Below are 27,404 nucleotides of genomic sequence, written 5' to 3' on the forward strand. Positions count from 1 at the left end.
CTCTTATGATTGCTCAGATGGGATGGCTTTAATTCCCTGACTGATGTGCAGAATATTTGTCACCGAAAAGCTGAATATACTTGTTATCGTTAGCAGCTGTCACCTTAATTCGGATTCGACCGACATCAACTTTCTGTCCCATTGCGATTAATTATGCCTTTCACCTAGATGCGCCCACCAAGTTGCGGCAATCCTTCTTGAGCGAATGTTTGCGAACACAATCATCGCAAAGCCTTACGGTAATGCTGCGCTCGACCAATGATTTTCTATTATCGTAATTTCCACCTTGCGTCAATGCATATTCTGCATAAAAATATAAAAATCAATTGTTCCTATGCGATGAACGCATGCGGCTGCAATATAATAAACTTAATACTTTTTGGACGCAATTTAACACATTTTATCAATGCAAGCCAGCATATTGTTTAAGAACTTAGCACTATGATAACATGCATTTCTACCCGTTATCAGTTACCACTGGAGTTTTAGTCCAAGTGGGAGTTTGTTCGATTTTATGTCCTAAAACTCGTGGTTTGTAAACAACAAAACTTATTCTGGAAATTCAATAAGTTGTTATTAAATATATGAATTGCTTATTTCGTTTTAGAAATAAATTCAATAAACTAAAAGATCCATGACTATTATATGAATACTTGAACTTTATATGGAGACATAAAAGTGGATCAGGTTCGAGTAAATAGTCAAAATGGTCTATAATATATGAATAAGGTTGGGTGTCTTATTCTGGTAACATATTCTGGTAACACTATCAAATTTGACCCACTCTATAGTTGTTACAAGGAATTGTAAAGTGCTACAGACGATGTGATCTTGATTCGTACATATTATGACATGAGAAGTGGGTGTGTCCTATGCAATGGGTTTGTACAAGATTGGACCACAAAGTTAGTCACTCTTACTTTATAACATTGTTTACTGTTTAAGACTGTCTATTTCAAAGCGATGACCTAGGTAACTTGACCTTAATTTAAGCTAACTACGAACTCCTATTTATTCAGGATTATTCTTAGATTTATATAAGTGAGGGTTGGTTCAACAGCGCCGGCTCAATAAACCTCCGTATTAGGAGTAAGAACGGGTAGATAGTTGGGGATATAGGGTACAAGATGGAATTCACTCCTACCCACTTTCAAGAATAGTAGAGAGATTGTTTCCTTAAGTACTGACTCTAGGTCTTGAACAAGAGGCCCCACCCTCTCATTGGCCCGAGAGGGACTCGGTTTGTTGATTGGATCACAAACCAATTGTTCATTAGAGGATCAGTGGGACTTAAAGAACAAGAGGTAATCTCGGGGGTAAAATAACCATTTGACCCAATCGTTATTGCGAACAACCTATGAAGGGTTAACTTACTAATCATGGTTATATCAAGTGGACATAATATATCTACAGTGGGGGGAGTGCAACTCTGGGCTTTAGTGGAGTGACCAAGTAGTTAATGAATGGAGGTTAATTCAGTGTAAAGAGTTTAGCCAATTAATCTCGGATTATTGGAGCCCATGATTTGTAGGTCCACGAGGTCCCCCTACTAGCTCATAAATGGATTAGCCTTAGAGTAGTGTGATAAGTTAATTTGAAACATTCAAATTAAAATTAAGGGAATTATTAATTATATGTGGTATAATTATACGTTTAATTTTGGAATTAAATAGAATTGAAGAATCAATTAATATTTAAATATTATTTTAATATTAAATTCATGAATAGGGATTCATGATGGAGGAATTTGTGTTAAATTAATTTAATGTTTGATATTAAATTAATCAAAATTAATTAAATTATTTAATTATTTATTTATTATTAATTTTATTGAAAAATTTAATTATTCAATTAATTTTGTAAAATTAATACAGATTTCAATTTTGAAAAACAAAAATTTATTTTGGAAATCAATTTGTAAATTCAAAAATTGAAAAAGATTGAAAATGGAAAAACCCAAAAATGGGATATCTCCACTTTCTATCCTAGTAGCTCACACATTCTTCACTCTTTTCTTGATTCAATCTTCCAAGCATAAGGTGCATTTCATGCAGCAATCCTATTTGCATGATGGTCTTGCAATAAATATAGAAGATTGGGCTGAGAATCGAGCATGCATTTGTTGAGTTTTTTATTAATACTTAAGGTTGAAGAAGGTCTTCTTCCATGGTGTAGCAGTATCTTCTTCTCAAAATTTCCTTTATTCAAGCTTATTTTGAGTCCCACAACTCAATCTAAGGCACCAAAGAATAGTAGAGAAGACCTTGAGGTAGTTAAAAAGTTGATTTGGAGAAGATTTGCAGCTAGAATCGAGATTCAAGTGGTTCTACAAAAGTATGTTATGAAACCCTCTTATTAGTTTATGAGCATACTTAATTTAAAGCTAAAATTAATGAATTAGAATACTTAATGATCCGTTGTATTTCCATTATGCGTTCTCTAGTTCTAACAAACGTCTCCTTCAAGTAGTATAATAAAAGTTAATGGACCGGGATATGACACTAATAAAGCAATTAAATAGCTAATTACTACATTGACAAAAAGTCATCTGGTTCGTAACAAGTGAATCGGACCTTGAATTGCTCGAAGCAAGCCATAAACCGGTCCAACCAACAACTAGACCACCCTTGAACTGCTCGAATTGGGCGAACCACAAGCAAACGGGAGAAAATTCTCTGCGACGCTACGAAGAATTTTCTCTATCGCGACGCTACTGTACAGAAACATTCTCCCTCAAATCAACGTCCACAAATAGCTCCGAATCGCCAGAAAACCACCGAGAAACATCACGAATGACTCAAAACTAAATACTTACAGACTCTATAGCAATTATGCCCTAAAACATGGGCCCTTATAATCAATTTATAAACATAAAAGTCATAAATCTATGCCCTATCTTGAAAACATCCATTAACAAACCACATTCATCATAAAAAGTCATTCATCACATGAATCAAACAGTAAAATGCAAAAATTTAAATCCCACCATTACTATAAAATTAATTTTAAAAAAAATGGCAATTTGAGATTAAAACCAACGTTCTAATACTAACTGAAGGAACCCCTAAGAGGGAAACCTTGAACGAAAGCGGGATCGACCCAAATCCTAATTCTTTTTCGAAAAACAATTTTACAGAGACGAAGTACAGATCATGAAATTATCAAAATTAACACATAATGCTAAATCAAAAGGAAAAGAAAGAATTTTATGGTTTTCAGGAAACCTACCTTTGAAGACCTTCTTCACAGGAAACCTTTGAATTCCAATTGGCACTACCACTTGGAAACCTCAATAACTACAGGGTTAAGAACCCAAGAGTGTGTGGGGCTCTGGTGATTTTGACTTGAGGGAAGAAGAATTTTGTGAGAGGATGAAAAATTAGGAAAAACTTAGAAACTTTCTCTGTGTTATATATATATATATTTCTTTATGTTCCTCACTCTCCTTTCTTATAGGAGGAAGATGAAGACCAACAACCAGCCAAACCATGTCTTGTGGTGGAGAGAAAAGAGGGGAACTCCCTCCCTATAACTAATTTTAAAATAAAAATAAAATTAATTATTAAAAAATTAATTAATTAATTAATTAATAATACATTTATTTAATATATATTCATATGATAACTACTTTATCATATAATATATATTAAACTATATGATATATCAAATATATCATATAAACTATAGTTTCAATATTGTATCATATACAATATAACCTGTAGTTGTATCATATACAATATAACCTGTAGTTGTATCATATACAATATAACCTGTAGTTGTATCATATACAATATAACCTGTAGTTTCCTTTCTCTCAAAAATGACATTTAATATAAATCACATTTATATTAAATTTTAATTATATGAATCTAATTCACATAACTAATATAAATCTAATTCATATTTGAATATGAGTGAACAAAATCATATTCAAATATTTATTTCTTCTCTCAAATATATTATATTATAATATATCGAATACATTATAGTAATTATATCATATAATTAACTTAATTATATCACATATAATTAATTCCCTCAAATAATTTGAACAATTCATATTATTCCAAAAACTGATTCTCATTAATCTCATTGAGCTACCGAGAGGACCTCATGGACCTGTAGCTTGAAGCTCTAACAATATGTGAATAATTAGTCAAACTCTTTAATTAAATTATTCACCATCCGTTAACTGTCAAACACTCTACTAAAGACCCACAGCTGCACTTTTCGCACTACAGATATATTTCTATGTCCATTGGATATAACCATTCGATAGTACAACGACCCTTCATAAATTGCTCATAAGTACAACTAGACCAAAATTACCATTTTGCCTCTATAGTTACATCTAACTCTTTAAGTATCATTGATTCCTCTAATGAACAATAAACCATAGTCCCACTATGACTAATCCTTCTCGGGCCAAGAGAGGGTATGACATCACATTGTTCAAGCCCCGGAATTAGCCCTTAAGGGAGCAATTTATCTACTTGTCTTGACATTGGGGAAGAAGTGAATTTCATCTTGTGTAGCTGTATTCCCAACTCCCCAATCAAACGAATCTTCAAAATGGTAGACTTGTTGAGTCGGCGATCTGGCCACTCTCACCCATGCAAATCAAAGGACTGCCTTCATAGGCAGGAGTTTACAACTCATTCGGGATTCAGATCATGTTATCTATGGTCATCCTGATGAAATGTAAGTCTCTATTAAGAACGGTGTTATACAATGAGACTACACATTTCATGATCCGGTCTTATACAAACTCATTTATATAGAATATCCTCGTTCACATGTCTCCACATGAATGATAGGACCATATCATTTGTAGCACTTTACAACAATTGTAACATCTGCAAAGCAGGTCATACTCATAGTGTCACAAGGATAAAGTATTCAGCATTACCCATCTACTACAGATCATTTAGGTTATCACTTAAAACATGATCCATTTGTATGTCTCTATATACATGTTTAATCTACGAGATAACCTTGGAACTTAGTTTATTAGTTTGTGATTATGTAACGAAATTTGAAATAAAATATCATATATTTTATTAAATAAACAATGAGTTTGTACAATACATTTACAAACTATAGAATCCTACGAGATTAAACATGCATATAAGAATCTCAAAGAAAGATAATAAAGATTTGAGAAATACCAAAATAGATTTGAAAAATACCTAGACAACTTAAAATCGATGAGGAAAAATGGTGGATTGTGATTTTGGAGACGATGAAAAGTATTGCTTGTTGGATCGTGACAGACAGATAGTACACAATCAATCCAACGCCCAAATTGATTTCTCATGAACTGCAATCGAATGTCCAAATTGTAGCCCATTAGAATCCTTTCGACCAATTCCATGGTTGCATCAATACAATGAGTACACAATCAATCCTTCTCAATCTTAGCTCATCCATCACACCGTTGTGTGAGCCATTACTCCACTGATAACAGCAATTAAGAAGTGGAAAGCATTTTTTCCTTGTAACTTGAAAATGAGATGATCGAGTTAAGGGCAATAGATGGAGACGACGAAGTAGAAACTGAGAGAGAACCAATAGATAGGGAGAGAATGAAAATGAAGGCTGAGAAGAAAACATAAAAAAGCGTAATTCTTTTTTTGGGAGATGACTATGCGCTTCCAATTTCTAGAGTTCCCACTTTTTTTCTTTTCATAGAATTTTTCAAAAATTGTTATGCTCAGATGCAATTAAAAGATATATTTGTTGTAGTGACATCAACTCAGATAGATAAGACTATTTCATCTCCGGAAAGAAAATGTAACAACATATAATGTGAAATGTAGATGCATTGAAAAGGATGGTAGCTTCCTTAATAAAGGACAAGATAAATTTGTCATAACTCTCTTTATCTATTTAATTTGTGTTTTATATAACATTTTGAATATGTTGTTTCTATAGGAAAAAAATGAGTGAACAAAATTCTAATAATCCTGTTAGAGTATCAGCATCAGCAAATATTCCAGCTCCAATCCTAAATTTCCCACCTAAATTTAGTTAGTATTCAAATTTAGTATTGTTTGAAATTTTTCTAACCATATTATTGGTGAAAAAGAGTGTTACTACCTACACTCCCCATAAGCATTTGTTGCTAGATTGGGTTGGTTCAGGAGAAGTCGTTGCTGAAGGTAGATGGTCTTCCAATGATCCATCAATCCTTGTCCATCACATACCTCTTGGCCTAAATGCAGTTCGTGTATGGGTTGATACGTTAAAAATACCAAATTCCTTCTTATGGAGGCCAACATCTGACATTATTATTATTGACGATCATGTGGGCACTATTGTTGCATGGCCAATGGATAAAGTCAAACTATGTAAGAAAATTTATTTACTACTTTGTAAATTAGGTATTTATTTAGTTCATTAACTAATCTATTGCTAGATTTAGATCATGATGATTTATAAAATCTATTTTGTTTTATTTTTTATTAGGTGATTGATACGACGATAAACATCATAATTACAAGCTTTTTATGGGAGAATTTTGGTATCACTATAATTTAAATATCTCTTTTGATTGTATTAGTTTTTTGGGATTATATACGTAGTCATTTTATATGGATTAAGAATTTACAACTTGTTCCATCTGTTCCATCAGATAAGAACTTTGTTGGAACATTCTTTTGATGACTATATCAAACTTTTTGGATGAATATAGTGTTTTATTTCTTTTGTATGCTATAAATTTGAAGATTTTGGTTACAATTATGATCGTAGATTTGGATGAAATATGAATTACATCTTTCTTTGTCTAAATAATAATATGGGCAAGCGACTTCTATAAATATATGTTTATAATTAATTCTATAATAATATTTGCGAAACAAATTGTAAAATGTAAAAAAAAAAAAAAAAAACTGTTATTAACAAGTGCTATTAAAGATCAATTATAACATTGTTTTTACTACTACAAAAAAATGCTACAGAAAGTTCATTAACATTGAAATTCATGCTTGAAGATGGGGTATTCATAACTTTTATTTTCTATTTCTATGAAAAAAAAAATACTAATAAAAATAAAGGACTTTCAATAGCGTGTCTAAAATCGCTATAAAACATCTTTTATAACATTTTTTTTATTGCTCTAAAAACTTTTAGTGGTACCTTTTCAGTACAATGAAATATTTCCATAACATTGAATTTAACTATCACATGTCAACTTTCTATACCACTATTAATAGTTGTACAAAAACGCTATGTAAAGTTGAGAACTTTTAATAACATCGGTTACGATGGCATTTATAATACGTTATGTCTTTTATAGTGTCTTTACAATGTTATTAAAAACGCTATTGAAACATTTTGATAACATTTTTTATAGCACTGGAAAAGTGCTATCAAAACGTTTTAACGCTTTTTTTTAGCGTTGGACAAATGCTATTGAAACTTTTTTATTGCACTTTTCTAACACTATAAAAAAAAATTCTCAAAATGTTTCAATAGCGTTTTTTTTTACGCTATGAAAAGTTTTTATAACATCATATATGTGCTATCAAAATAAGCTTTTTATAGTATTTTTTATAGTGTTGAAAAAATGTTATGGAAAGTCATGGACTTTCAATAAATGAGCTATGACAGCATTTCGAAAACGCTATGGAAAATCTGAAAGCATTTTTTTAATGCTATTGTAAGTGATATTTCTTAGAGTGATAACATCATCTTATATTGAATTATTGATTTGTTGACTAATCTTTTATTCATAAATTATTTAAGTTTATACTTATTTTATAGTTTACACTACCTATTATGTTGATGCATATATTTTGTTTCAAATTTTTATATGTTTGCTTAAAGTTGTTCTACGACTTAAATCAAGTTTGTTATAAAGTATATTATTTTAGTTTTTCGTGTATCCATGATTTTTTTTTTTTCCAGAATATTCGTCAATACATCTATAAATTTGAGTTGATATTTTTGTTCTTGCCAACAAGACTTGGGATAAAATTGACATGTTATCCAAACTTTAAAGGACTAAAAAAGATAATTTACTCCATCCTAATTAATTTAGGTAAATTAAGTTAATTTAACCTAAATTACTTTTGAGTCCTTGATGTTTGAAGAATATATATATGTTTAGTCCTTAAATTTTCAAAACAATTTTTTTAATCATTGACTTTTAGAATAGGTGCATTTAGTTTCCAAATTCTCTGAGTTTTTAAAAATAAGTTTAAAATTGGTCTTAGAATATATTTTTATTTTTATTTAAAATTAGAAATATATTTTTTTAAAAAATACTTCTTCTCTCTAAAATTATTTTTTAAACTTATCTTTGTAATTCAAAATGTCATAATATTATATAAAACACTAAAAAAGTCTTAAGGGACTTTAAATCTATTCTTAAATACTCAGGGATTAAAATGATATATTTTGAAAACTCATGAACATACTTATTCTAAAAAAAACTCACTAAAAAGGTATATTTTGAAATCTTAGATAACATGTCTGATAATGTTTCTGTTTCTTGTTTTTATTTTACCGTACCCGTTTCTTGTTTCTAACCTTTAGAAAATGTTTCTAAAAAGCATTCAAATTAAATAAACAAAAAGTAATTTCTCTCCATGCTTTTCATTTTATATGTCACTGTTTCTATAAATATTTTTTGTAAGGTGCCCACTAATTATTTTATTTGGGTTGGATTCCGATGTATGATATTGGACTTTTTTTTTTTTCTTTTAAATATTCTCTCTATTCCTTAACATATATATTATTTTACTTTTAATTTCAAATTTTCCAATATTTATAAAAATGTATAGGTATATATAATATATGGTTTAATTTTCAATTTTCGATATATAAATTTATATATATTGGAAATTTTGAAATTAAAAGTTAGAGTGGCTGCGGTATATAAATTTTGTTCACTATCATTATAGTGGCTGCACTCACGTTAAGTAGGGTTATCAAGGGAAAGTGAAGCTTTGAATTTAAAAACTATTTTTCTATTTTCATTTTTTCTTCCTATTGTATAGAAATGTTCTTAAAAATCTAGAAAATCAAGAAACAAATAATGTATCAAATACATTCATTATTTAGAAACTAAAAACCAAAAACAAATTTATTATAAAATAAGTTGCTTTTCATTTTCTATTATCTAGCGAAAAACGTGTCCCTTTCTTTGTTTTCTCTTCTCCGTTTTTTATTGTCTTTTTTTAATTCAACGATATTATGTCAGATGATAGATTCGAATATCTAAACTTTTAATAAATATTGACTTTTACCAATCGAGTTATGCTCATGTTAGACTTATTTATGGGTCTTTGTAAAAAGAGCATGGCTTACCAAATGTGTATGGAAAAAGCCATATGGTTGAAAGTGAAAACAAATCGATTTTTGATTGGTTAAGAAGATTGTTTCAATGATATGATGGTTTTGGTGGTGAAATAATCATAACAAAAGAGAAAAAAGAAAAAAAAAAAAAAAAGAACCTCTTTTCTTCTTTTCTTTGTTCTTTTAGAAGAAGAGGAAAAGAAAAAGAGACGAAAAAATAAAGCGACGATGGCTGCCATGGATGAGAGGATCAAGAAAGATGGGAGGAAAAGAGAAAAAGATGGGTCAGAATAAAAGTTAAAGAAATTATATATTAAAAATATTTTTATTTTAAATAATTAATGGCAAATTGAGAACCAAATTAAAACTTTAAGTTAAAAAGAAGGGTTGTTTTCAAATATAAGAAAATGTACCAAAATATTTATAAATATAGTAAAATTTACCTGTCTATTTGTAGTAGACCGCGATAAAATACTGTCTATTTATGTCATGCTAGATACAGATACTATCTATCACGATCTACGATCTATTGTAGATAAACTATGATGTTTTATTATTATTTATAAATATTTTCAATAGTTTTGTTATTTAAAATAATTTTTTTAAAAAAATAATATATTAATCTCTATACTTTGGAGTTTATTCAATGTTAATCTTTATATTTTTTAACGTCTAAATAATTATAGTCTAAAGTTAATTTTAACCAAAGTTGATTATATAATAATTATAATATTCATGTAAGAAAATATAATACGTGAATATATTCACAAAATTTACCGATAATAAAAAATTTATGAAATAATTATAATAAAGTAGTTGTTGAGATGAATTTAAGTTTTATTAAAAGTAAAATGACTAAAATTATATTGTACATTTGATATAGACTTGAAACTGAACAAGCCCAAAAGTAAAAGGAACATAATTATATTTTAATCAAAACTTTAATACCATTCAAGTTAGATTATGATTATAATTATTAAAAAGAGTAATATTTAGTTGCTTGCACACACATTTCTTTATCCACTTCAATCACAAATGAAAAAATATATAAAATTATATTTTTTTTAAAAAATAAAAGTTTGGTACATGATAATTTGTAATTGGACACTTGAATAGATTGTACAATTAGATTACACCCAAATATTTTTCTATTAGAAAAAGTTTAAAGAATGAAACTTTAGTTCTTCAACTCAAGTCGTGTTTAAGAAGTCTATTAATTTTAAGAAATTGTCTAATAAATCTGTATACTTTTAATTTAATGTTTAGTAAATTTACACCAGAATTAGATTTACTCAACACTTTTTGAAGAAATTAGATTTATATTATAAATATAAAATTGAAACTTTAAAATTCTATAGACACTTTTTAAAGCAACCACCAAAGAGAAAACTTTTAACGTACAATACAAAAACACACAAATTAAAAAAAAAACAGTTCATGGATCAAAATTTTCAAATCAACTGTATACATAACTAAACAACAAAAATGCACTCACGTCAAATTAAGGTCACCTTTTAAGTGTTTGAAATTTTTGTTTGTTTTTTCGTAATTTTTCACCATAATTTCCATTTCTTATCAAATAACATTTAAATTTATAGTCAAATTTCAGAAACAAAAACAAGTTTTCAAAAACTATCATTTTTAGTTTTCAAAACCTGATTTGGTACGATACTTCTTTAAATCTATACGTGGAAGTAACGTTTGTAATCTTAATTTTAAAAAGCAAAAAATTCAATAATTATCAAACGAAGAAAAAATCCATTTGCCAAAATCCTCACTATTTTAACTATTTTCTATTTACTACCCACCTAATATCGTTTCAAATTTCTAAGAAATTATCTTAATAGGACACCACAATGTAGTTGACATAAAATTTTGCATTGTTAGATGCATATGCAAGAGAGAAATTGTCTTTGTATGTCAAAAAATTGTATTCCTTAAAGTATTAATAAGGACATGTAGATAGATTTTCAAATATACACCTAATCTAAGTGGTTATTAAGCCATGTTTGGCTCAAGAAGTAAGAGTTGTGAGAGAGGAGTTGTTATGTCTACTCCCTATTTGATTTACGAAGTTGGTGGATCTACGAGTGAAAAATATTAAGGAAAATTGGAGAAAATTGCAAAATTCGAAATAATAAGATTTTTGGTCAAATGTGTGCAACACATGTGAGGTCGACTCTTATAATACTGGATTTGCTCCTAACATGGTCGGCCAATTGAAATATTGAAACATTGTAATTGTTATAGTATGTATCAATTCTAACTAGAAATACAGTTTAGATTGGTAAGTGTTGGTTATTAGTTTCCAACTGAATAGATTTTGTAAAAAAAAAAAGTGGCGAATTTTTTGTCAAGTTTAAAATTCGAATTGACAGTTTTTTATAGATTTGATTTGCCTAACCACTTTTTGAATTCATTCCAAATGAATTAATTTTTTATCTTCATATCTTTATTTAAATTTTAATTTATAGTAAATCTTCACATCTTACATTATTTTATTATTTTTTTTATTATTTTAAATTTTTTAACATATTTAATTCTAACTGAGTTTGCTTCATTATTTTATAAATATCTCATCAAACAAAGTACATATTTCATTCAAATTGTTCACTCTTTCAATTTTTTATTATGTTTTATCACTTAGCATCTTATTATATGATCATATCATTTTAAAATTTTTAATATACATTTTGTTTTATCAATATCTCAATAAATATTTGTCTTTTTGACAAACAAGTAAGTATTCACTTTTATAGTCGGGTTGTTTTTGCTATAGCTAGGCTTCTTATTGTTTTTACCTTTATGAGTTTGTAGGTTTTGTGGTTGACGGAGTCATAAATACAGTGTAAGTGTTAAAATTTATGAGAATGGAATTATGAATAAGTGTAATTTATCAAATTATGACCTAATCAATTAAAATAATAATAATAATAATAAACAAGCTCCTTTCTTGATTTTTCTTCCCAAATTATATTTGCATTTATATTTTATTATCAAATTATATTTTATCTAACTACTTTTCGAATTAATCACAATAAATAAAAACTTCCTGATTTTTCTCTCAATTTATATTCGAATTTATCTTTTATTATCAAATTTGATTTTATCTAACTAATTTTTAATTTGTTTAAATGTTAGCTACTGATTCAATTCTAATTAAATCTTTTTTCCATTATTTTATACATATTGTTATAATAATAATAATATAACAAAAGATCATAAATCTCATCTTCTTCACTTAGTTGCCCCCAAAATCTCTCTCGCTGACTTGTTGCTCTCATACATGTTTCCTACTTTTGTTTCTATTTTGAACATCGTTTTCAACAATGATGTTCTAGAATTGATAGTGTTTGAAGTTGGATTTCAAGATCCTATGGGCAAACTGGTTGCATGGAATAATTCCGATGAAATTCCTATTTTTAATAGTCACATCTTTCCGAGATTACAATTCCTTCAAATACTCACCTACCAACAACTTCGTTGGTATAATCAGCCCTGCTCTTTCTCATCTTGGAGGAAGTCAGTTCCTGATCGTGAGACTCCCTCGTATGCACGCATTAAGAGCCATATTAGATGATTTTTAACTTTTATTCCTAGAATGTTTAGATATAGTGTATTTGTGGTTCTAGAATATTTAGATAGACTGTATATGCGATATTCGAGTTGTTTTCGAAGCAGTGTATCTTTGCATTTTCATTTGTACTTAATATGGTTGTTTCTAGTGCAGGTTTGTCATTTACTAATTAGTATTTTCTATTATATAAATTTGTTTTGTTATTTTTACGAGTTTAAAACCTTTTTATCATTTTTCCCAATGAAGCTTTGAAATTTGTTATTTTTTTTGTCGGTCCAAATATTAATTTCATGACTTATTGACTTCGACTTCACGGCTAAACAATGTTATTCCTTGCTTCAAACATCTCCGAGATGATAAGGATGTGGCGGCCTAGCTAGTTTAATAAATTTTCAAAAGGTAAGATATTTGTACCTTATTAAGACCATCTTATAACAAAGTTATAATATAAAATTAACCCTATTGTTGATGCAACTTCAATTTCAGCGCACTCACAATAGATATCTATCCTTGGTCAGCATAAAAATGAAACAAAGGCAAAATTGGTGGCACTACTTCTCACTTTACACATGTGGAAACCATATACTTCTTTTTATTTGTTTCTTAATAATTGTTTGGATGATTCTTTTAACCAATCCCTTTCTTGTCTCTTCCTCTCTTTTAGTTTTGGTTGAGTGGAACTCCCTAAACTTTGCTTATAAAACCCACGTTAAATTTTAGGCATTTCCATGGTGTGTGTATGTCTATTGTTAGTCATAGCAATTAGCTAAAGCCTTTGAAGATAGTGAGAAAGAGAAAGAGAGAGATCAAATGGAGGGTTTTGTGAGGTTTTTGGGTTTGGCAAAGCCATATTTTGGAGTTCTTTTTATGCAATTTGGTTCAGCTGGAATGGCGATTCTTGCAAAGTTTGCTTTGAACAAAGGAATGAGTCAATATGTTTTCGTGTTTTATCGTATGATCATTGCTACTCTTATCATTGCTCCTTTTGCCTTCATCTTTGACAGGTCCTTTATCAACTCTTTCTTTCTCTCGTCTATCTATATACATACATACCAACGATTTAATTGTTACTGAGAAACACTAATTAATTAACTACATCGCTGCACTCATCTTTAGTACAACCAATTCATTGTTTGAAATTTCTTCGATATTTTTTGTATTGTTTATGTGTGAATGAAGTGTCCGATTGCATAAAGATGGAGATGAGTGCAGCTCTTTATACACTCACTTGTTGTTTTGTATATTGTCATTTTTTTTTTTAGTTTGTAGACTATATATAGTAGTTGAATTGATTATTGTTCATGTAATTCCCAATTTAGTCTTCATTTTTACTCTTCAATGTATTAGATATTTACAATATTATTATACTATAATAAGATATTGTGGGTTGAGTTTTTAATAATATACGTGTTGGGGTGGTTGAAATATAGTGGTATTTACATGCATCGAAATATATTAACAAACTCATAATTTTATGCCTGTTTAATAATGATTTCGTAGTTTCTTTTTTTTTTTTTAATTTATACTTATTTTATCTCTTTTTTTTAAGTCATGGTTTCCAATTTTCTTAAATTAAAACATATGCATTTCCTGTCCAATTTTAAAAATAAAAATAATTATTTTTTAAAACTGCAGCGTCCAATAACCCTTTGATTTTAGGTTTTAAATTTTTTAAATTAATTTGGGCTTGTTTTTAACCAGATCTATATAAGAATTTCTAAGGCCCATTGGATAACTTTTAAATTTTTAATTTTTTTTTTTAAATTAAACTTATAAACACGACTTCTACCTCCAAATTTCTTTATTTGTTATTACTTTTACCAATGGTTTAAAAAAACCAACCAAAATTTTGAAAAAAAAATAGCTTTTAAAAATTTGTTTTTGTTTTTGGAATTTGGCTAAAAATTCAACTGATGAAAATCATGGTAAAAAAGGGAAGAAAATAGACTTAATTTTCAAAAACCAAAAATAAAAAATGAAATTGTTACCAAATGAGACATAAACAAATATATAAATTTTTAGCCAAATTCCAAAAACAATTTTTTTCAAACTCGGCTTGATTTTTTAAAACACCAACAAGAAAAAACTACGTAACAAAGAAACTTACGACTATAAGTAGTTCAAAAATTCAAAAACGAACGAAAGCAGAAAATCTTATTGGTAGAAGTAGTGTTTACCAGCTTAATTTTCAAAACGTAAAATAAATTAAACAAATTAGATGGTTATCCAATGAAGTTTGAATTGAATAGTTATAAAAAGTAAAAAAAAATAGTCAATAACATTCAATAAATATTTCTTTTCTTTTTTTTTTTCTTTTTTTTACTCTCTTCCTCTCTCTACATAGAATATTTTGAGTTTTTAGTTTTTGCATGCAGGAAAGTGAGGACAAAGATGACCATTTCGTTGGTCTTCAAGATTGTGATGCTGGGTTTATTAGAGTAAGAAATTTGATCATTTCATCACCATTGATATTAAATATTAAACTACTACTAATCTCCCAAATTTAATTTAATTACAACCAAATTTTAAATTATTTTTTTATTTATTTTCTTTACAAAAACCTTCCCTCACTCGTCAATGTGAACATAGTTCGAACATGCACGATCTTCTTTGAGATCATAGATTCAAATACATTTTCATATAAGTAATAATTAATCCATAGACTTTAATAAGTCCCTAAACTTTAATAAGTCAGAACTTAATCTCTATATTTTGAATTTTTTAACAATTTATTCTCTATCATAAAAAATCTCATCAAAATTAAATGTCAACTTTTATTACTTAACGACTTAATCTTTATAATTTATAAATAAATTTGATTTTCAATCAATGCATTAATCTATATGTCAAGAAAAAATTCAATAAATCATAAGAGAATCATTACTATAAGAGAAAAAATTCCCTCAATCATTATTAGAGTAAGCATTACAAATTGTGAAGTACATGGACTACATTGTTGCTTATTAAAGTTAAATTTAAAAGTACAAAATCTAGAATCATTACTATAAATTCACAAACTAAATTGTTATTTCACAAAAGTTTAGGGAACAAAAATGTTTATTAAGACAAATTACATACATTTAATACTTTTAATAACGTTGTTGAGCCTGAAAAACGAATGGTAGGCCAGTGATTGATCTCAACTTATACTTTACTGGAATGAAGTACACAACAGCTACCTTTGCAGTTGCCATGTGCAATGTTCTACCAGCTTTTGCTTTCCTCATGGCTTGGGCTTGCAGGTACTTTCACTTTCAAAACTTTCATTCCTAATGCATCATGAACCCCTTTGAATCTTTTTTCTTTTCTTTTTACTTTGTCTTTTTCTAAGATTAATACGTGTGGTGGAGATTTGAACTTTCCACTCTTCTCGATATTAAAAGTAATATGTTTTAATCATATGTTTTAATCGGTTGAACTTTAAATCAACATTTTTATGAAGAAGTGTGTTTGAATCTTGTGTTGGTTTTTATGCATGAATTAAAGCTTTTCAAAATGCCCCTTTTGTTGTCTACCAATCATTGTATCAAACGTACTAGATATATTGGGTCACTGTTAACTTTTTATATTAAGTTTAATAAAGACATGATGTATAGACCTGTGGTATGTGTGAGGGTTTTCAAACATATTCTAATTATAATCTATGTTAAATAATAGTTACTTAATTTGGGAAAACTGAAACAATTTATGTGAAATTGAGTGATCAAAACCAAAATTTAGAAACTATAAAATAGAATTAATTAAAAGTTTAGAAATCAAATCTGAACTAAGCATGAAAGTTTTAGAGGATATAATATGATTGGAACTTCTTTTTTTATTTTTTTATTTTTTTATTTTGTAAATTATATGATTGAATTATATATATTTGGAGCTAGAAGATTCAGTCAATTTTACTATGTATATTAAAATCCACTTTCACAAATATATAACTTTAAAGTGAATGTCTTTTTTAGTGGGTTCAAATCCCATAGCTGTCCAATGTCTGGTAGTTGATAAAGTTCCAATCAAGTTGTAATCTCTCTCTCTTTTTTTTCCCCTACCTTTTAACTCCAAGAAAAAAAGATCAAACACTTTTTCCTTTTTGAAAATATAGCAATGGAATTATGATGGTGGGGTTCAAACTTTCAACCCATAGAACTTTTTGTGGTGATTGTTGATACACAAATTGGGCAGAGGGATAAAACTCAAGCAAAAGCTTAAAGAAGATGAATGAAGAAGAAATGAGATGATACTTAGGTTTTACAAATTACAGAAAAACTACACAATCCAAAATATAAGATGAGATTTATGACATCCATTTCAAGAACTTCAATGAAACATATATGAATAATTGATATGGCAGGCTTGAGAAAGTGAATATTTTGAAAAGAGGAAGCCAAGCAAAAATTCTAGGAACAATAGTAACAGTAGGAGGAGCCATGATTATGACATTCATAAGAGGACCCATGTTGAATCTTCCATGGACAAAACCCAACCACCCCTCTGCTTCTTCAGCTGCTTCAACAAATCACCAAAGCCAAATCAAGGGCTCCCTCATGATTGCAATTGGCTGCATTTGCCAGTCAGCTTTCATCATTCTTCAGGTAAATAAATAAGTAGAACTCTTCGAAGAAATATGCCTCTTGCTTTGTTAGAAGCTAATGGACTGGATGTCGATGGCTTAGGCGATTACATTGAAACTGTACCCTGCGGAGCTGTCTCTTACAGCATTGATATGCTTGGTAGCCACCATTGGAGGCTGTTTGGTGGCTTTGGTCATGGAGAGAGGAAACCCTTCTGCTTGGGCTTTGCACTTTGACAGCCAGCTTTTATCTGTTGTTTATGCTGTAAGTATCTATGTTTTGTAAAAAGTTGTAAGATGCTTGTGTTGGTTCAAACTATGTTTGAGAGTGGAATGAACACAAAGTAATATAACAGTTATGTTCTGTTGTAGGGAGTAATATGTTCAGGGGTAACATATTATATTCAAGGAATGGTGATGCAAATAAAAGGGCCTGTTTTTGTCACTGCATTCAATCCTCTGTCCATGATTTTTGTTGCAATCATGAGCTCCTTCATCTTGTCTGAGATTATGTTGCTAGGCAGGTAAGATAGGAGGAAGGCTGCAATTGTTCCAAAATTTCCTAACAAAACTAAAAGGGCAATGCAATAATATAGATCTACAAGAGATGTCGTTTCAGTTTCCAAATGGGAAACCAGCTTGCTAAAGCTTTCAACTCTTTTGTAGGATTATTGGAGCAGTGACCATTATCACTGGATTGTACCTGGTTTTGTGGGGCAAAAGAAAAGATCAGCTTTCAGTTAAATCAGACAGTGATAACATAGCACATGATAAGCAACAAACGACTGAAGCAGGTGAGGCTTTGAAGACGGTCCAATCGAGTCAAGAATTCGTCTCGCTTGATGTTGCCAAAGTGGAGACAAATTGATGACTTCTAAATCACCTGTAATTGTGCTGGTATTTGTTAATATATGGATCAAGTGGACTGTGTTGTTTTAAAGTACCCTGCATTTTCATTTCAACCAAAATGTGTTTGTAACTTTTGCATTTGTGGAAGGCTATATTAATAATAATTTCTGTTTTTGTTTGGAACCAAAGCCCTTCCACTAGTTTTTGAGCTTGCATAGAGCCAGATCGTTGTTTCATACTATTCTATTGTAGCTAAAATGCTTCAATACAATTCTGCTAAGAGGGGATAATATAAAGAACAAAATGTAACATGAAAGGAAAAGCAGAAGGCATTCTGAGCAATGCACACGTGATAAAAATGATGTCTTCAAAAGTCGGCAGGTGGCTGACCCGACCGAATAATGCCTTCTTCAATCACCACTCATCCATATCATCTTTGATTGCAACTACTGGTTTACAATTTACTCACTTTAGCAATGTTTTGATTACAAATCCATCCTGTGATTAAATACCCTGGTAGGTATATCTTTGAGGTCTACAAGTGGTATAGTACACGTATCAGCGAAATAAAATAATATGTAAACACAATAAAACAAATAAGAAAATACATCTCATGCAGAGATGGAACACCACCAGCATACACACCAAACCTTTGATCTCCAAGTCCCTGAGATGCTTAGCTCACAAGCTCATTTATCCTACGTTAGTGAAAATACTTGGAATTTCCGTCGTCTATATGTGTGTAATGTAGAGAGAGACATTGTGTGAACTTAAGGGATAAGACTAGTAAAGGAGTGAGATGGGAAAATTAAGATGGTATGGTAGTTCTGGTTCAAAATGCCTTTTCTAATGAGAAACAGGAGGATGTATATTCCTCAAAACGAACAAAAGATATACTTCAAAACATTTTGATCACTATTTTTCTATTTCATGTCTTAATGTTTTACATGTAACAAAACTCCACACTATGCAGCCGCATGATCTTTCTTTATCACTCAAAATTTCGGGAGCAATATCTTAGTTACTACAATTGAGGTAGGAAATGGCACCGTGCATTCAATTGCACAATCCAAAGTTATTATAGCCACCTACTTACAAGTATATGGTTATCCAAAACTTCACCTCGGATATTCTATCAACTTAATCTAGAGAGAACAGAAAAGCATATGTTTATAGACATTAGCTTCGTTAAGTATTAAATTTTAAAAGTCAACAAGAGACCTAATGTATTCAAATCTGAACAATGCTAAACACAGATGACGACACATGGCCTACCTCAAAATTTAGAAAGGTAAATCCCCATCTCAAGAAGGCATAATTACTTCATCTTTTCCATAAATACGCTGGAGTTCAAGGGTGGCAGCTTGATAAGATGCTGCGCAGTAGGAATGAATTAAAGAGTGAGAAACTTCAACATAAATGCTTATTATAAATTTTAGTTTTAAAAAAATAGACATATAAAATAGATGTGTTTATATGAAATCTAATAGATACTGACATATTTTTTCTTCCTAAGAAAGCAAGTGGCTCTACATATTGTGAGGGGAACTAAGCCTCAAAAGTAAAAGAAAACTAAGACTCCGTTTGATGACTATTTTTTTTTCTTTAAATTATGTTTATCAACACTACTACTACATGTAAGTTTGTGTGTTTTGTTATCTACTTCAGGTAAGTTTGGGAAACTAAAAACTAAAAAAAATAATTTTTTTAAAAAACAACACACTTGACCAAGAATTCAAAATTTATCTTTAAGAAATGTGAAAAACATTGTAAAGAAATAGTGAGAAAAAAACATAATTTTCAAAAATAGAAAACCAAAAAAAAAAAAAAAAAAAAAAAAAAAAAAACGTTACCAAACAAAACACAAAATTAAAATAGACAAAAAATAGAGCCGCGTGTGAAATCTACAAGATACCAAACTATCAGATTGATCACAATGTGAAGTAGACAAAACTCACAAAGGAAGAGGTTTGAAACTCCACTTCTATTAAAAGGGAAAATTAAGAGCAACTTGCCAAGGGTTTGGTTCACGGTTATTCTTGTGCTATAATAACTCACGTGGTCTTATAAAACCATAGCAGTCAAAGCCCAACAAACCTTCTTGGCCAGCCCATCTTTGACCAGCCAAGAAGACCAACACCCTGCAGCTCTGTCTTTTTCTTTCTTCTTTTTTTTTTTTTTTTTTTTTCCCATTTAAATCTCCTCAACAGTTAATTTGAACAAGGATAATCCTTCATATTTTTACTGATGCACTCACGTAAAAATTGTGTGGAAGGCTAAAAAAAAAGAATCACCTTTCCACATACGAAAGTTCTTCTGATTAATGGGAGAGCCAGTCACATTCTGAATTGCATCAAATAGCATCTCCTGAGGGGTGTTCTTTAGCTCTTGAACAACAGCATAGATAGTTTTACCATTCTCGAAGTAAATATGGTTATTTGGATGTTTGGTTTTGCAGCCAGCATGCCTCTCAAATTCATAAGCATTGAGAGCCTGTGCAATGCAACTCACTTAGCAACCTTAATCATATAATTAGAGCTGTGTGTTCCCTGGTTGACTTTAACAAAAAAATGGAATCTTGAACTTCACAAGTTACCTTTGAATGATTGCAGTTGTCACAGCTGCACAAGTATCCAGTCCCTTTAATAATTCCCTTCAGATTTTTCTTCCCAGCATAAATATTTGAAACAGATGGCAGAAAAGACTAATTAGTTTCATAGCATTCTCCATTTCAACTTAAATTGAAAATATATATAAGAAAAAAATATATACCTCCCGTGACCAAGAAACATATTTCACAGGAACCCCATCAAGCATACCAGTTGAAAGCAAGCTTTTAACATTTGAAGGGAAGCTATTTGGTGGCACCTTCTTACTCATCCTTGGCTCTTTATTCTTAGAACTTGTGTCTATTTTCCCATCAACCTTTATGGCATTGTTAATGTTTACTTCCACATTGGGTTCAACTGAATCTCTCAGGGTTGATACTTCTGATGCTTGGGCAGAAGCCTGATTAGCCATTAACAAGTCGTAACTGCTAATAATCCCACCAGAAGGATTATCTGTCCCATTCTCGTCATCAAAACCTCCAAAAGATATGGTATTACTCTCACCCTTATGAAAGTTGTGAGCCATTGACACAGCACCAGAATCTGCTTTGTCAAATTTAGGACCGACATGTACAATGTCAGAGTTCACCTTGTCATAGGTTGGACCCATGGATAAGTTATCATCGTTTCCCTTATTAAAGGATGAAGCCATTGAAATGAAAGTATCACCCGCCTTACTATAGGTTGGCCCCATTGATATAAAATTTTCTTGCCCTTTATTGTAGGAGGCACCAAAAGAAATGATATTTCCTTCAGCCTTCTCATAAGTTTGACCCATTGAAATAAAAGAGTCATCCCCCTTGTCAAAAGGCTGATTCATTGATAAGATGCTATTGTCTCCCTTGCTATAGTTATGACCAATTGTGATAAAACTCCCATCACCCTTGCTGAAAGCATGACCCATTGAAATAAAATTATCATCTGTCTTGTGATATGCAGGGCCAACCGAGATGGCATTCTCATCTCTACTATTATAAGTTTGGCCCAATGATATGGCATTCTCATGGTTTTTGTTAAATGCTGTACCCATTGAAATTGTACAATTATCACCCCTACTATAGGCATGCCCCAAAGAAGCAGACATGCCAACGTCAGGATCCCTAACTTGATTGACTTTAACTTTTCTAATTCCACCAAAATTGAGGCATGATGAGGGATCCTCAATGGATTGAGACATGGACAAGCCAACGGATGGGTTGTTTGTAAAATGATTCTCGAACTCCTTTCTTCCCATGTCCATATTTGCATTTCCCACAGTCATGCCTCTATCAACCAAGTTGACAGTTCGTATTGGCTCTGAGCCGAAAAGGCGATCAGTAAAGTGTCCAGGAACTGACTGAAAACTTGAAGTGTTTTCCCAGGGAGAAACATTCATGTGTGGAACTCCTGGAACAGGTCTAGAATTTACAGCTTCGATTGCTTGCTTCTTATTACTGAATAGCTCTGGTGCACTGCCATCCATGAACCATTGATGGCCACGTTTGGTTTCCATTCTCGAGGAGCTATCATAGTTCATCTCTCCATCAGTTAAACATCCAGCATCCCTAGGTATCCAAAAACTTTTATGCTGGAAAGACTGCAAAAAAAAACCAAATACTTGAGAAGCTTTACTAAATATAAGAAAGTTTTTACTTTAAAGTACAAGAACTTACCTCAAAACAACCCAATGAAAATTCAAAAACACGAGTGTAAAAGATGAACTTCAGTACAAGATAATATGGTTAGAAGCCAGTATTAGTATATAAGTTCTCACTTTGCATTCAAAACAATAAGGGAAAAGACAAATGCTGGAAAGAAGTTAAAGTTAACAATTGACATGTCACATTAATTTCCATAAGTTACTAGGATTCCTTTTCTTTTTCCTTTTTTTGGGCACTTGACATCCGCCGCTCCAACATATATCCATATTTATAAATATAGCCCACTTCCACTACAGAAAGAATAAGATAATGGGAAAATGTCTTGAAGAAAGGCTTTACAGCTCCATATATCAGTTAGATGATATTCCAGAATATAGAGAAATGAACATAAACACTCATGAAACTAACTACTTGATGATTACATGCAGTCGATTTGATCAGAACCAAATAAAAAATCTGGATTAAATATCTGAATATAGTACAGTTAAAATCTACTAGCATATTTTTATATGAAACAGAGAGAGATGCATCCAAAATAACAAAGGGGAGGCCGCCTAAGGACAAGGGTATGAAGTAATAATCAAATACAGATTCAAAGGTACTCTACAAGCTTATCAGGTTTGATTACAAAATCCAATGTCATTTTGGTCAAGTTTAAAATCTTGTAAATCAAATGAAGATCCGGCCTTTTAGCAAATCAGGCCTTAAAACTAGTGTAAAACGTCATCTGTGTGTGATAATTTAGATTGTAAGCATGAAACAAATTTGATAAGTATATAATTTTCCCAATTTAATGGTCTCCCCTTCAGAATTACTTTATCACGTTCACAAGTAAACCTCAGGCTTTACATTTTGTCAAAATAGTAATGGATCAAGCATTATAAAAAGTCTAACCTCCTATTTCTCCCTCTTTCTTCTCTTTTTCCTCCCACTCTATACCTGTTTAATTTCCCTTGCATATCAAACCACTTGATTGACATCACTGTCAAGATTCTGCTAACTAATATCTCCATCTAAATACTATCGAACTCTACCTTCAGACAAGATAACATATTGAATGTTGTCCTCATCACTTTTGAATAAGCTGTTGTAGCCATCAATTCTCCTTCAATAAATAATACCGACATCATATATCTTTCAAGCTAATGGGGAACCCTTAAGATCTCCTAGTAAGTTTTCTAGTAAGGGCTTTGAAGTTTGTTTTCGTAGTAAGTTTTTCTAGTAATAATCGATCTTATACTAAGAATAAAATGAAATAATTCAAGAGAAACCAAAAAACAAGACCACCAAAAGACGACCATTAAAGAAAGGGTCTCCAGTCCGGTAAGATAGCACCTACCAAGTTAATTACAAAAATCCTTCGTAACCGAAGCCTAAAGAGAAACATGAAATCTAGCAAGAGATCACACATCAATCAGGTCCCTTCCCAGGCCTCAAAACACTATCACTATTCCTCTCACACCAAAGATCCCACAATAAAGCACACACCTCAACAAGTCACAAGGAACGACCTTTCCCCATAAAAGGCAGATGGAGAAGGAACTACTCAATCATCTCATTCCGATTTCTATGGTGGACCAACTAAAACTTTGTTGAGGATTGGCCTTCCAGGAAAGTTGCTTGAGAGCCTTTATTTTCGATCATCCAATGTCCATAATCAATCAAACAACTTGTTATCACTGGCTAAACCTTCAAAAGTTCATTTTTTTTCAACACCTTCAAAAGTTCATTTACTATTTCAACTCCTTATTAATCATTATTTTTCTTCTTGACTAAAAATAAACCACTTCCTACCAGTGAACATAGTTAGAGACTAAAAAAGACATGCAAATCAGATGCCTACCATATTTTCATCTTTCTACAAAAATAATTTTAGATATGGAGAAAATATTTAACGAATCCAGATTTTGTGCAACCAGGGGAATTATTATGAAGGGTGGAACATATTTTCAAATAAGGTGGTTTTCAATTCCACTACTAGTTGAAATAAAAGCTTAAAGTTATGGCAATTGAAAACATCCAACGCATAATCCTATGCTTCCATCCTCGTACTCACAGTGATTGACACAGGGTGAATACTGTGAGGAATTCTGGTCACCCATTAAGGAAAATGGACCAACGTTTTGAGTTTTTAAGAAAAAAAAACTAAGGAAATACTTGAACTGGAAGCAAATATGATTTCCTGAATAAGCAAGCACCGATTAAAATGAAATAGGAATTTAATATAATCAATCGTGATTCAATGAAGGGGAGTTGAATCTTCCTGAATTCTTTCATACTTTTTGTTAATTCACATTCAACTGCTGCAGAAGTTATGAAGGATCGGATGACCCAGCTAAAAGATTTAACTAGATCAAACTAAAAACAGAAACCTTAAACATTCTCGGCTATTAAAGATTCAAATTTGAATTTGAAAACTGTAGCCTCCAAGAATACCTACCAATTTAAGCAACTTGCCTAACGTCCATGCATACACACATATATATTTTGAGCGAGCTTCAGTAATAGTCAAACAACAAAAACTTAAAGAAACCATATGAAATATGTTATGATAATGCCCATCATGGTTTTGAGCAGTCAAATCTATCTCGATAAAAGATACAACCTCAAGTTAGGTAAATTGATCTGTGAAAATTGAAGAATAACTCCGAACGGAAATATGTTATCACACACTATTAACCTAGTAGCTAAGTAATAAGTACTCCCTTGAGTAGGCAACATGTTAAAATGAAAAATGATAGTCTGAATGTGCAATAACTCGCTTGACTAGAGATCAACATATCTCTAATAAAATTTTAATGCTCGCATTTTGACAAAGTGAAATGGAGGTATTAAATCAGTATCGGCAAACACCTATGAAACTGAAAATTAGGCTTTCATAAGAATAAGTTTACACAAAGCAACATGCACAGGTAGGAAGAGTAAACAAAATTCCCAATTCAAACTTACCATTCTTTCCGCTGACAACCCCAAAGAAAAAACCCCAAAACTTCAAAGTCACTTCTCCAAGCTCTGAAACTCAACCTCCGCGCAATAAGGTCAACTTCTTCCACACCACACCCACTCGACCCCAACTCCACGGCCAGTGCTAGATATAGACGGCGACACTACTCAAGTTAACGATGAAAAACACAAGAAAGAACCACGGAAACCGCAAACCTCAAAAGATTTCCAAAATTAATCTGCACACAAACAACCATAAATCAAAACTCACAGAGTATCCAGAAATCTAATCCCGATCAGAGCTAATCACGATCAAACTAAATTCCGAAAAACACACATACACACACACAAATTTAAAAAATGCACAAGAAATCCAATACCAAACAAAATCAAAGAAACCAACAATGAGAGACTAAAACCTCCGAAATTTCACAACTAAATAATTGTCAGTGAACTGACCTTCGCCGGAGAAATTGCCGGTGGGTTACGAACAAGCGATCTTTCTCTCGGTGATGAGAAGAAAGAGAAAGGGACTTCTGAGGGACTACTGGATAGCGACAGAAACTGAGCTTTGGTATATTTTTTACTATAGCGAATGATCCTCTACGACGCGGTTTTACAATATCAGTTTACGATCTTGTAATCGAACCGTACACATGTACAGTGAGGATCAAATGGCTCTGTTTCATTTCGCAAGGCTGACGTATGGTTCTGGTAAAAACATACGGGAAATCGGGCCGTTGATAATATACCATATTTGAAGGCTCTGTATATGGTAAAGTATCGAATCACAGCCCTACGATCTGGCTTCAAATTAGATTTACACGTGGAGTGATTTAATAGGCTCCACATCACTTAGAGATGAGTAATCTGCTGTATTCGGAACACAGTAATATGGTGTTTTTTTTACTGACGTGGATCGTAAATATTGGATATAAGAGGGAGAACGGCCATTGGATTAATGCCACGAAGGCGAGTTTACGTATGCAATGAACCATGGGAACAAAATTATCTCTTGATTTTATTTTTTTAAGAAAAGGAGAAACTATTTTTTTATGGGGCCTTTTTTTTAAAAAAAATGTTGTTACATTGACACATTCCTAATATAGGAAAACATCAGAGTTTGATAAAGTAGGAGATGGCACGTGCCTCGCATGCCTGGGTGCCTCAAATATGGAAGGAAATTGATTATCAATTATTTATACTATTCTTTTATATTATAATTCATTAAGTCATATGAGCGTTATTTAAGAGTCCATCATAAACCTAGTTCAATTTGTAAAGAACTAAATATCATTATAAATTTACGATATAGTTTAACTAATTAAGATATATATATCTTTGATCAATAAGTCAGAAGTTTGAATCACTATCGTCAATCCATGTTGAACTTAAAAAAAAAAAAAAGGTAAAAACATTATAAATACAACTAAATTTTTTAACGTTGGAATCTCCTATTTCATGCATTGTTGAACTAAAGGATGACATGTAAAAATGATGTGCGGTATGTACTAGCCAAATGAGTTTCTCCATGGTAATTAACATGCAATTTATTTCTTGAGATTGAAAGTTTAGTCATTAAAAAAATGTGTGCTACAAAGTACTATAAAACTTTTTTTAAAAAAATGAGTAAATGCTTGTTTTAACTAAAATAAAATGAAATGATAGATTTCATACGATAAAATAATAAACTAACTTTTCATATTACTCATTTCAAAAAGAAAATATTCTAATTATTCGTTTAAGTCTTAGCTTCGCTTAACAATAATTAGCATACTATCTTCTTTGAGATTGAGGTTTGATGCATGTCCTTTTAATTATTGTATTAAATAAATTAATCTTCATATTAGTCTTTTGATTATCAAATGTGTCTACAACATTTAATAATGATGTGAGATATAATATAAGAATCATTTAGCTAT

General features: G+C 30.8%; 2 protein-coding genes across 2 annotated transcripts; one reads left to right on the forward strand and one right to left on the reverse strand.

The window, feature by feature from the left end:
• The first annotated feature begins 13,341 nt into the window (after positions 1–13,341).
• On the forward strand, positions 13,342–18,478 carry LOC120081324 (WAT1-related protein At2g39510-like). Its single transcript, XM_039036077.2, has 7 exons — positions 13,342–13,884; positions 15,256–15,318; positions 16,006–16,122; positions 17,223–17,463; positions 17,545–17,706; positions 17,814–17,965; positions 18,108–18,478. The coding sequence occupies exons 1-7, from the start codon at positions 13,691–13,693 to the stop codon at positions 18,307–18,309; spliced, it is 1,131 nt and encodes a 376-aa protein (XP_038892005.1). The 5' UTR covers positions 13,342–13,690; the 3' UTR covers positions 18,310–18,478.
• LOC120081323 (uncharacterized) lies at positions 18,372–26,086 on the reverse strand. The gene is made up of 7 exons (XM_039036076.2): positions 25,942–26,086; positions 25,489–25,721; positions 21,063–22,475; positions 20,887–20,955; positions 20,585–20,783; positions 19,566–19,665; positions 18,372–18,825 (listed from the first exon to the last, which is right to left on the reverse strand). Exons 2-6 carry the CDS (start codon positions 25,489–25,491, stop codon positions 19,595–19,597), a joined length of 1,755 nt encoding a protein of 584 aa, XP_038892004.1. The 5' UTR covers positions 25,492–25,721; positions 25,942–26,086; the 3' UTR covers positions 18,372–18,825; positions 19,566–19,594.
• Positions 26,087–27,404: the final 1,318 nt, after the last annotated feature.

Source organism: Benincasa hispida, chromosome 7, assembly GCF_027475165.1.
Source record: "Benincasa hispida cultivar pf3 chromosome 7, pf3_genome.v1.1, whole genome shotgun sequence".
Lineage (NCBI taxonomy): Eukaryota > Viridiplantae > Streptophyta > Magnoliopsida > Cucurbitales > Cucurbitaceae > Benincasa > Benincasa hispida.